The sequence below is a fragment of the Trachemys scripta genome, chromosome 1, assembly GCF_013100865.1.
Source record: "Trachemys scripta elegans isolate TJP31775 chromosome 1, CAS_Tse_1.0, whole genome shotgun sequence".
Classification (NCBI taxonomy): domain Eukaryota; kingdom Metazoa; phylum Chordata; order Testudines; family Emydidae; genus Trachemys; species Trachemys scripta.
Window position 1 is genome coordinate 21,454,009 of NC_048298.1, and position 12,896 is coordinate 21,466,904.

The following is a 12,896-nucleotide window of genomic DNA, read 5'->3' on the forward strand; positions in this document are numbered from 1 at the left end:
TCTGACGCATCCGAAATTAGGGATAATGAGGGCTCGGGTCTGTTGAAGGGAATCACCTGAGCGGACCAACAGAGGATCTCCCCCACCAGTTGAGGGAGGAAAGGACCGGGCAGGAACCATGAGTCCAAGTGATGGCAACTTAGTGAGTACACCAAGGCTAGTCAAGCCTGAAGGGGTCTGAGGCATTGCCTCGCATGCTGCATTACGTATGTGCACGTGGCCATGTGGCTAAACTATTAATGACACCATTGTTTGGAAGTGGGCTTCTGGGAGGAAAGCCATGTCCTGGGAGAAATCAAGCACTGCTCTGTGATAAACTCTATCCTCTGTACAGGCCTAGCACCTGAAAGGTCGACTGTATGAGGTAGATACTGGCCTGCACCTGGGCCTGGGACCGGCCTTTGACCAGCCAGTCATTGAGGTTCAGGAAGACTTGTAGCCCTCTTTTTCTCAGGAAGGCCAACACTACTGCCATGCATTTCATGCAAACCTCAGGGATGCTGAAAGGCTGAATAGGAGAATCATAAATTGGTATTGAGTCTGGTTTACTGTGAACCTGAGAAACCTTCTGTGGACTTGGAAAATCAAGACGTGGAAATAATCATCTCTCAAGTCGAGGATGGTGTACCAGTCCCCCGGATCCAGGGAGTGGATAATGGCGGTCAGGGAGACCAGGTGGAACTTCAGCTTTTTGGAGTAGCCGCTAAGACGGCTCAGGTCTAAAATGAGTCAGAGACCCTCCTTGGTCTGTGGAATTAGGAAATACTAGAGTAAAACCTCTTCCCTCTTAAGTCACGAAGAACCTCTCTGGCTTCCACTCAGAGGAAGACTTGCATCTCCTGTGCCAGAAGTTGCTCATGAGAAGGAAAGCATGTGGGAGGTGGTAGTAGAAATAAATGTAAGCATATAACCCCTTTCCACACAGTTCAGCACACAGTGGTTTGAGGTGTTGAAGGGGGGCAGGCGGTCTGAAAACTAAAGGTGGATGTGATCTAGTGGCATGGGAACTGGTATAATGCCCTAAGGAATCCCATCAAAAGTTCTGTTTGGCTGGTAGGCCTCAGTATCCCAGGTAGGGAGGCTGAGGCGGATGGGGGCAGCTGCCTGCATCTAAAACCCCTGCTTCATTTTTTTTTGCAGGTCCTGATGGGGCGATGGAGCTGAGAAACAGGGGCCTGAAGTGTTTCCTCAAAGGCACCATAAAGACCCAGAGACTTGAGGGTGGCTTTGGAGTCTTTCAGACCATGGAGCTTTGCATCTGTTTGCTCTGAAGAGCGAAGCGCCTTCAAAACAGAAGATCTGAATAGACTGCTCGACCTCCATTGGAGCCAAGAGCATCTGTGCATGACCACTGTAGAAGCCATGGATCTAGCCGCCCAGTCTTTTGCATCCAGGGGAACCTGCAGGGAAATCCTGACTACATACTTACACTCATCTACCAGAGCAGAGAACTCCTGCCTGAACTCCTGGGGAATTGAGTCCTTGAATTTTAACATCTAGTCACAGACGTTAAAGTCATACCTCCCCAGCAACACCTGCTGGTTGGAGCTGCAGAACTCCGTAGAATAAACCTTTGTACCAAAAGGTCTAGTCTGAGTCTTTCACTTCATGGGTTGCTACTTGACTCCCTTGTCCATCTCTGTGGTCTCGGCAGCCGACGAGACCACCAAGGACCTGGGAGGGTGATGGGAGTACAAATAATCGTACCCTTGAGTGGGAACAAAAAATACTGTATTTTCTGGCGTATAAGACTACTTTTTAACCCAGGAAAATCTTCTCAAAAGTCGGGGGTCGTCTTATACGCCGGGTGTCGTCTTATAGGGCGGGTGCTGAAACTTCCGAGCCGGACTGGAGAATCTGCGGTCGCCGCATATGGTGGGGGGAGCTCAAAAACGGCCGCGGCCGCATCCCCGCCCGATGACGAGGTGAGGGGGCGCCTCACCGGGAAGGTGTAAGTGAAGGGTGGAGCAAGCTGCAAGCGTCCGGGACGCCTGGGGTATGGAAAAAAGAGAGAGAGCGGCGATGTGCCCAGAAAAACACGCCTCTTTCACCCGTCTGGCCCGCCCTTGTATCCTATTACCGTACCTCCTTCTCTGCCTCTCAGATCTCGCTCCTGAGGACTGCAGTGAAGCGGCGCAGGCGCGCATGTGCAAGATCTGAGAGGCAGAGAAGGAGGTAATAGGATACAAGGGCGGGCCAGACGGGTGAAAGAGGCGTGTTTGCGCTACCACTCTGATAGTCTTGGAGACAGGGAGGGCTGGGCAGGCAGGGATAGCTGACCAATCCAAGCAGGCTTTGTATACAACAACCAGCCAATCGCCGGTAAGGTACATCGCTTGCCGTGATTGGGTGGTTGTTGTATACTGGGTACCGCATACAGTACAGCACCAGTATCTGTACCTGTTCATACAGTATAGCACCAGTACATACAGTACAGTATACAAATGTTCAACAGTCAAAACCCCATCATGGCTCCACCGGCAAGAAGAAAGAAATATGAAGCCAGTTTCAAACTTAAAGTTGTAAACTTTGCCATGGAACATAATAACTGTGCTGCTGCAAGACAATATGGAGTAACAGAAAAGATGGTTCGGGACTGGAAAGCAAATGAAAAAGCATTAAAGAGTATGCCAAGGGGTAAGTGTGCATTAAGAAGAGGCACTCCACATTGGCCAGAACTCGAAAAACATGTAGCAGACATGGTGAATGAGCATCGCCAAAATGGTTATGTAGTGACACGAAATAAAATACATTTGTTTGCACTTCAGTGGGCCAAATCTAACCCAGATCACAGCAACAGATTTAAGGCCACTGTATCCTGGTGTACTAGATTCATGGGAAGGCATAATATGGTACTGAGGCAAAAGATGAAAATCGCCCCAAAATTACCTGCAGATCTTGATAGCAAAGTAAATAGTTTCCATCGATACGTAATACAACAGCGCACTAAACATGGCTATGCGTTAAGTAGTATTGGAAATATGGATGAAACTCCAATGAATTTTGATATGGTTGGAAATAAAACTGTCCATCAAAAAGGTGAAAAAACAATTTTAATTAAAACAACAGGACATGAGAAGTCCAGTTTTACAGTGGTACTAGGATGCACAGCTGATGGCGCCAAACTGAGACCAATGATTATTTTTAAAAGAAAAACAATGCCGAAATTCAAGTTCCCTGTTGGTTGTTTTGTACATGTGAATGAAAAAGGCTGGATGGATGAAGAAGGGGTAAAGCTATGGCTTGATAATGTATGGAGCAGGCGACCAGGTGGACTTATTCAAAAATGTAGTCTACTGGTGTGGGATATGTTCAGGGCTCATTTAACTCCCAGCACCAAGCAAATGCTTGCAAGACTAAACACAGATGCGGCAGTTATTCCTGCAGGATTGACATCGTTGGTACAGCCACTGGATGTGTGCCTAAACAAGCCATTTAAAGATCACATTCAAGAACAGTGGAATGAATGGATGGTTAGCGGCGAAAAGTCATTCACAAAAGGAGGAAACATGCGTGCTCCACAGTTGGATGTTTTGTGCAAGTTTGTCATAAAAGCCTGGAATGATATTGATGCAGAAACAGTAATCAAGTCTTTCAAGAAGTGTGGCATATCAAATTCATTAGATGGTATGGAGGACGACTACTTGTGGCAAGATGAAGAGGAAGCCGAAGCTGAGACCACACCATCTGATACGGAATTCGATCCATACGATGACTGCCTTACAAATGTATCACAAGATGTCATTGATGAACTTATGATATCAGATGACGAACAGGAGGATTTTGAAGGCTTTTAAAGGGAAACTGTCACGCCAGCAAAACCTGTAAAAATACCGTAGCTTGCAGTTATGATGGGCGTTGCTAACTCGCCAGGGACTTGCCCGGCACTTGCTCTCTCTCTCTTGTTTGTTATCTTCCTCCTATCATCATCAGTTCCAGTTTGGTTGACAGCTTAGAAAACAAACAGCATGGCAGCTCCCATGGGTTTATTGTCTTATCCTTCCTTTCAGCTTTAGAGTGAATTAGGAAAAGTTTAATCCACTTGCACTGTTTTATGTTTACATGTTTGATGACAAACAGCCTTATGTTTATAAGTGACAGTTTTCCTGCTAAGTACCTGCATGTCATAAGCATTTGAATTAAAATTACCATATTGAAATCAAATCTGATGTTTTTTTTAATTTTTTTTTGGTGTGCGTTGGAAGAGGGGTAGTCTTATACGGCGAGTATATCCCAAACTCTATATTTTAACTGGAAAAGTTGGGGGTCGTCTTATACGCCCAGTCGTCTTATACGCCGGAAAATACGGTACTTCTTTTCGGCTCTGAGGTGGGAGGCAGGGAGGATTAGGTTTGCCACAGGGCTTTAACTGGTCCCGTGATGGCCTCACTGAGAGGGAATGCCTCCTTCAATGGGGGTGCCACGCTCAAAGTATCATCCAGGTTGTTGGAGGACTATCTCCACTTTCAGCCCAAGGTTCGAGACCACTCTTTTCAACAGCTCCTGCTGAGCTAAGTCATAGTGGGGAGGTGACACGCCCACCCGACACTGCCTCATCCGGGGAGGACGATGAGTAGGCCTGCACCAGCAGGGGGTCCCCTCTTCTTCTTCTGCACCGATCTGATCCTGAGGGTCTAGACTTGGTACTGGAGTCCAGATCGGGTGTTGCTCGATGGGATGGAAATGCTTTCCTCTCTGAGACCACTGAGCATGAGCTCCTGGAGTCAGGAAAAAATCCCCCGGGTTCAAAAATGGCCATTGCATCTACATAGGCCAGTGCCCACTGCGCCAAGCACTTGGGGGTAGCCCTACACCTGGATCCACAACCTGATAAGGCTGACTGGGGTGGTACTGGGAAAAGTTCCTTGGCTGGGAATACAACTCCACTTCTGAGTCCAATGACGAGCCTTCCTCCAGGACCCACAGAGGAGCAGTACCATTCGGTGCCAGGGAACGGTGCTGAGGCAGGGAGACCTGAGTCGAGACCAACAGGGACAGTTTCCCTCTTGACGGTACCGAACAGGAGCTTGGGGCAACATGCTGCCTTCTGCTCACTGGCACCGACATCGCCAATTCTTGTACTGCCAGCGACAGTGGTACTGAAAGTACCAGCAAGTCCCTGGCTTCAACAAACGCCTCCGGGGTTGATGGCACCACAACTCTGCTGGTGCCACAATGTCCCTCCGGTGCCAAAGGTTGATCTGGGACCAGACTCAACAGAGCTTGCGTATAAGACAGAGACAACGAGCCCTCTGAGTCGGGGCAGAGGAGTGGCCACACTCAGCTGTGCTCTCCATGCTGGGCTTTCTTCAGAGTCAGGGAACACCTTCTCTCAGCCACCTGCTTATGTTTTTTCTTCGGCATAGATGATGGGAAATGGTGCCAAGAGACTCTCACAGTGGAAGGAGCACTCCACACCAACACCGAAGTGTCAAGTCGACCAGCTCAGCTCCAACAAGGGTCGGCACGCCACCTACACCAAGATCTTTTGGCCACAGCATCACACTGGGAGCTCACGTTCAGCTGATTATCCACCAGCACCAAATCTTTTTCAGAGAGTATCTGCTTTCCAGGAAAGAATCCCCCATCCTGTAATTGTGGCCTATATTCTTTGTTTACATTCAGCCACATTAAAATGCGCATTGTTTGCTTGTGCCCAGTTTACCAAGCTATCCCAATTGCTCTGAGTGACGTGTCTTCTTCATTATTTACCACTCCTCCAATTTTTGTGTCATCTGCAAACTATCAGTGATGAGTTTATGTTTTCTTCCAGGTCACTGATAAAAATGGTAAATAGTGTAGGGACAAGAACCGATTCCTGCAGGACCCCACTGGAAAGAGACTCACTCGAGACAATTTCCGATTTACAACTGCAGTTTGAGACCTATCAGTTAGCCCATTTTAAATCCATTTAATATGTGCCATGTTAATTTTATATTGCTCTAGTTTTTTAATCAAAATATAGTGTGGTACCAAGGCAAACACTTCACAAAGCCTAAGCATATTACATCAACACTATTACTTTCATCAACCAAACTTGTAATCTCATGGAAAAAGATATCAAGTTTGACAGGATCTATTTGCCATAAACCCATGTTGATTTACATACTACACAGACAGCACATATAACTCTTCCCCTGTATCCTTTTCATGCATTTGCTTTGCTGAGAGAAGTGGAGGAGATTCCAAAATGTTTAGTTTCAAAACACCTAATGCAAAGAAAGATAACATCTCTTAGTAAGACTTGGTGCAGAGATGTCTGCACCTTAGAAGTTTCTTGAACTCTCTTTACAAAAGCTCATTTTTTCTTCATGAAGAAAAAAAATAGATTTGAAAAAGTAGTCAGTAAACAAAGAATCATGTTGCAAACTTGGATAGAAATCAGCATTTAGCTTTACTAGAAAAGATATTTTGGTCGTTTCACTTCCCAAATAGTGAATGTTCATAGTCTGTCAGCTCTTCAACTGATTTTCAAGTAGAAGAAAAGCTGATTTTTCAATCACTAGTTCTTCAACATTACACAAAAGGGATTATTTGAAAGGAGTTTATATGTGCACATTATTCATGTAAACATGTAAGCTTACACGGGAATTAAATAGGCTTTCCTGGTGCTGCAATTCAATATTAAATATGCCTCCAAGAAGTTGTGTTATTTCATTGTACTTGGTCTCACTATGAAAGTCATTTCCCCAATCCCTTCTCTTCCCGCTGACACCCTATCTTCTCTGAAAATAATTCCAAATGCCAAGAAATAAGTTGTGACAAAAATAAGTCAAAGTTGTTAATCAACATTTAAAACTTTGAATAAAACATATCACAGGGGTTATGTGTACAGCTTGAATACTCACTTAAAATGAAGATCTTTGAAAGTAAAATGAGTTTCCACTATTCCTGTAGTTTTCACTCTAGTCCTGAGAACATCCTGTTGAGTCGGGATGTAACTGGTTTGTGCTATCCTGTCCAAATCATTCAAGTAACTAAAGATAAAATAAACACCGCTTTTAATTATTTAAAAAAAAAGTTGAGATTTGCACAGATAAAGGTATTTTATCTGTTATAAAAGTTAACATATCTAAAAATCCTCACATCTATTCAGCACATTCAGTTTAGCGCTCATCATAGACATGTGCGGGGACAGTATTCTTTGGGGTAAAAACAGAGAACCTGCATACTACATTCACATATTACGGGTTATTTATCAGTTTAAAAATAGAATTTGGCAAGCCTTTACTAGTTAAAAAAATGCATACTGAAAAATATTAAGAAAGAAAACATTTAAGCAATTCATTCCATCTTAAATAATTCTTCCTTCTAAGTCTCAGAACCCGTGTGGTTTTCTTTCAGTTGGTGCAAGCAATTATAAAGTAGGAAAACATGTAAACAAAGAATACATATTATCTTTACACCTGTCTACAGAATTAAAGTATTTTAATATGCTGTCCCTTAATGGGAATTATTAAATGTATGAAGAATGTTCCAACCAAAATACTGAATCAACAGATGTTCATGTGACTTAATGCTCTATGATTCTGTTTATTGACTAGGTGGCTGGTTTGGCACACTGTAACACAGTAACTTTCCTTCTAATCAGATAGTCTTGAAAACAAAGCCTTGTGTTTTACTTTCTGAAATTCTTGAGATGCATGCCATCAGTTCAGTGCTTTAAATACAGTACATATGTGATTTTATTTGCATTCACTTTGAAAAGGAACAGAAAAAAGGAACGGCTACCTATGTGAACAGAAATTATCAACTTCAGGGACATAATTAGGGGTTAAGTAAACTGTGCTGTCATTATAAAATTGCAGGAAAGAGAAGAGAAGGTTACTGGAGGTTCTTTGAGATGTGTGCTCCCTATATGTATTCCACTGAGGGTTATGCACATGTGCTGGAGCTTTTCAAAGTACTATTGCTTGACTGTCCGCACAGGCACCTTTGTATTGCCTTGTGGGTTCGATCAATTGTATTAGTACCGATTGTATTCCATGGAGGGTGATTGACAAGAGGGTGCAAGGAAGATGGTGGAACCGTAGAACCGAGGACTACTGCACCGAATGAAGCATCCGTCGCAGCATCACGTACTAGAGGATAGTGAGAAGGAAAGGTATGTACTGAACTCCACGTGGCTGCCTTACATATGTCCACAAGGGATCTATCATGGAACATGGCTCTGGTTGGTGCTTGTGCTCTCATGGAATGGGCTTGTATCCCATCTGGTGGGGAGTTCCCTGACAATTGATAGCGACACTTAATGAACCCTGAGACCCACTGAGAGATTCTCTGGGTGGAAATGGCGTGTCCTTTAATTCTCTCAGCTATGGCAACAAATAGCCTGGGAGACTTTGAGAATGGCTTCGTCTTTTGTAGGTAAAAGGCTAGGGCCCTACACACATCGAGGGAATGAAGCCACCGTTGCTCATTAGTGGTTTTGGAAGGGAGGTAGGCAGATGTATGGGTTGGTTGAGATGGAATTGGGAAACCACTTTGGCAGAAACTTGGGATGCAGTCACAGTGAGACCTTGTCCTTATCTAGTGTGGTGAAAGGGGAGGAGGGGAGACACCATAGTTTGTCCAGTCTGACCAATCGATGACCAGAGCGTTGATCAGTGAGTGAGCACCGAGTCTTCTCCTGGAGCAATACTGGGTGCACTTGGTGTTGGTGCCAAAAGGTCTCTGATTAGTGTACCCCAACGACCAAAGTTGTCTGTGATTATCATTTCGTGCAACTCCCATTTGTGGTCGGTTGTAAAGTTCTTGCTGAGAGAATCTGTGATCACATTCTGGGTGCCAGGCAGGTAGGCTGCTGACAAAAGGATATGATGTGCAATGCACCATTCCTAGAGGTGAATTGCCTCCATACACAGCGCTGGGGACTTGTGCCACTTTGTTTATGTAGTATACTGTGGTGGTGTTGTCTGACATGACGAGGACATGGCAATAGCAGATAGCTGGTAAGAACACGTGACATGCTTTGTGTACTGCTCAAAGTTCGATTATGTTTATGTGCATCCTGGACTCTCGCATGGGTCCAGATACCTTGTGTCATGTGATCTCCAATGTAAGTGTCCCAGCCCAGTGGTTCTCAACCAGGAATACACGTACCCCTGGGGGTATGCAGAGGTCTTACAGGGGGCACATCAACTCCTGTAGGTATTTGTCTATTTCTACAACGGCTACATAAAAAGCACTAGCAAAGTCAGCACAAATTTCATACAATGACTTGTTTATACTGCTCTATATACAATACACTGAAATGTAAGTACAATATTTATATTCCAATTGATTTATTTTATAAGTATATGGTAAAAATGAGAAAGTAAGCAATTTTTCAGTAACTATGCTGTCACACTTGTATTTTTATGTCTGATTTTGTAAGCAAGTAGTTTTTAAGTGAGGTGAAACCTGGGGTACGCAAGACAAATCAGACTCCTGAAAAGGGCACAATAGTCTGGAAAGGTTGAGACACACTGCACCAGCCTGTGAGTGACACACCCAATATGAATATCACAGTCGGCAAGGATGGGAGGAAGGGCATCCCGGAGCAGACTTGTAGTGGGTCTGTCCACCACCAAAGAGAAGAGATGACACTGAGTGGAATGTTAAGTAGGGTGTGCACAGATCGGTGCATAGGAGAATAGATTCTTTGCAGACATAGCTGTAGACAGTGAAGATGCAGACGGGTGAAGGGCGTGATGTATGTGCACGCTGCCAAGTGCCCTAGAATGGAAAGGCAGGTCTTGGCAGAGACCAAAGAGTTGGAGATTATCAGGGCTATTTGGTTCAGTAGGCTTTGGAATGTGACCTGTGGCATACAAGCTCATGCAGAGATCACATCAATGTGAGTTCCTATGAATTCCAGGGACTAAGGAGGGCACAAAGTTGATTTTTCGACATTGATGCTCACTCTTAGGGAGAAGTAGAAGCAGCTGGGATATCAATGCTTGAGCTTCCTCTTTGGACCACACTGCCATCAGCCAGTTGTCCAGATAGGGGAAGACAAGGATTCCCTGACATCATAAGTGAGCCGCTACCACAGAGAAAACCTTTGTAAAAACTCACGGGGCAGCAGTGAATCTGAATGGGAGAACCCTGTATTGGAAGTGTCGTTGCCCCACTTTGAACCTCAGGAACCTTCTGTAAGTCATATGTATGTTGATATGGAAGTATGCATCTTGCATGTTGAGAGCCACATGCCTTTTTCCAGTGAGGGAATGATGGCCACAAGCGTGACCATATGGAATTTCAACTTGCAAATCGAATGGTTGAGGTGTCAGAGATCCAAGATTGGTCTCCATCCTGCTTTCTTCTTGGATACCAGGAAATAGTTGGAGTAGAACTCTGTGCCACAAAAGGCTGCCAGGACTGGCTCCCCTGCTCCTCTCTGCAGGAGGAAGTCCACCTTTAGGGTAAGAATATGGTCATGAGGAGGGGGGCAGGAAGGGGATGTGGAGGAGGCGTCATCGAACTCTATGGTGTAGCCACATCGAATGACATCCAAGACCCCTATGACCATTGTTATATAACTCTCAAGCAGAGAAAGAGTTTGAAACAACCCTCGAAAGGGGCGGAGGGTAGGAGCACTGGTGTGCAGAGTGACCGATAGCGCTCTAAGTACACTAAGAGACCACTTTCGTGATGACAGAGTGTTGTGCAGAGGTCTGCGTTGCCGGAATAGGCAGACATGCTCAGAGTATCTTAGGGCACTTCTGAAGAGGTTCGTAGGCCCACTGACGGCCAAAGCGTGGAGTTCTGTATTGTTGGGCTGATGGTGGGCGATAAAATTTCCTCCTTGGTGCTGGTGTATCTATGCCCAAGGATCGTAAGATGACTCTAGAGCAGTTGTGAGCAACCTGTAGCCTGTGGGCTGCATGCGGCCCATCAGGATAATCTGATTGCGGGCTGCGAGACGTTTTGCGGACGTTGAGCATCCGCAGGCACACCCTACCCCTCTTCCCCCCCCCCGCAGCTCCCAGTGGACGCAGTTCACTGTTCCCAGCCACTGGGAGCTGCAGGAAACGGTGGCCTGTCCAACCATGGGCTGCAGGTTGCCCACCACTGCTCTAGAGTTTTTTAGTTAGTGTAAGGAATCATCAGTTTTCTGGTTGAAGAGGTGTGATTCATTGAAGGAAAGGTCCTCAGTAGCGTTCCGCACCTCTCTAGGGAAACCTAAGGAGTGTAACCAGGATTCCTTCCTCATGACAATTCCAGTCACCAATACACGCAAGGACATGTCCGCTGAACCAACTGCAGCCTGAAGCATGGACTTGGTGACAAACTCGTCTTCCTGTACAATTGCTTGGAATCAAGTACAATCCTGATGAGGTAACTTATCTGCAAATTCCTCCATCCAGCCATAGTTCATAAAGCCATTCTTGGCCATCAGTGCCAAGTAATTAGAGATCTGGAACTGCAGTCCAATTGAGGATAAGACTGTTCGACCCATGAGGTCAGGTCTCTTACCCTCCCTGTCTGCCGAGACGGAGCGTGGGTATTGTTGTTTGGTCTGCTCTAATGCAGCCTGTATTACCAAGAAGTTAGGTGGAGGGTGTGAAAATAAAAGTTCTGGTCATGGGTGGTGGGGGAGAGGGTAAGAGAGGCTCAGTATCTTTTTGCAGCCCCCTTTGGGGTTGGTACACACGTGTCCAGGATGTGCCATACATTGCGTGCTGGTTGAAGAATAGCATTATTGATTGGTAAGGCTATCCTTGCCAGTACTAATGTGTGCAGAATATCTAGTAACTGGTGCCGACTGTCCCACACCTCTTCCCGTGGGATCTCAAGGACAATGGCTATCTCCATAGAAGTTCTTAAAACTGACGATAGTAATCTGGTGGGGAGGAAGGTGTTGATGACATAGCTGCATCTGGAGATGACAAAGGGAATCTCTCCTGATCTGCCAGTACCATTGGAGCCGGCCTGATAGGTGCCTCATCTAACCCCATTTCTGAACCTCTGCCGGACAAAGGGCGGGAGGGTGAAACAGTGGAGTTCTCCTGAGCCGAACGAGACTATCCTGGAGGAATATACTGGGGCCATGAGCTCCAATATGGCCAACCCAGTTGATCCTGCTGCTGTTATGCTTGTGCCCAAGGAGACAGATACCAGCTTCTTGGGTAAGGGTAAGGTGGAAACTGCTATGGAGCTGTTGGAAGTCTCCGGTAGTCGTATTTCCTGAATGGAAGTGGCAGACCATGCTGAACGCCCAGATTGTCAGATTCAGGGAAGTCGGAGTCTTGCATGAATGCCAGTGCCGACGGAATGGGAGGTGTTAGAGGGGTACGGCCAGCAGGTGATATATGTAACGCATGAGATGGAGCTCTCTACAGAGGTGAGTGCATCAGAACATGCGTTCATATAGCTTCCTCCAGGGTGAACGGTTCGTGAGGGCTGAAACTGCTTCCGAGTTTCCACAAAGTCAATAATAACCAGAACCAGTAAAGGTATCTGGGATGCGACCAACCAAAGCAGGAGGGGTACGCAGATCTGGCACCGGGACCGGCAGATCCGGCAAGTGGTGCAGCCTCTTATCACTCAGGCGAAACCACAAGACAATACAAGGGCAAATACGCAGACCACTGAGCAAAACTACTTTGAAAAGCTTCGGCTCCAGGCGCATGTGGAATATAATAGGGACCATCACTCAAAAAGGAATGACAATTTCCCCAATAAAGCTAGTTACCTAAAATATTGAAGCCCTAGAGACTTTGAGGGATCTTATTAGAAGTAGGAAAACGACGCACAAAAATGACTTTCCAGTTCTTTTGGTCATGGATGTGTTTTCTTCAGGCTCATCTTTCTATTAAGTTATTTGCTATCTTGAGTTTCATCCTGTTTGTCCCTATTCTTGATGGCTTGAAGAGTCTAGAAAGTTCAAGCTGTCCTTCAGGTTCAGAGCA

The 12,896-nt window shown here is 45.7% G+C and overlaps 1 protein-coding gene across 1 annotated transcript in view; it reads right to left on the bottom strand.

The window, feature by feature from the left end:
- Nucleotides 1-12,896, bottom strand: part of GNAI1 (G protein subunit alpha i1) — a 64,740-nt gene that overhangs the window by 17,498 nt on the left and 34,346 nt on the right. The window contains exon 5 of the mRNA XM_034765721.1: nucleotides 6,849-6,977. Within this exon, the coding sequence (XP_034621612.1) occupies nucleotides 6,849-6,977 (129 nt within the window). The remainder of the gene's footprint in view (nucleotides 1-6,848; nucleotides 6,978-12,896) is intronic.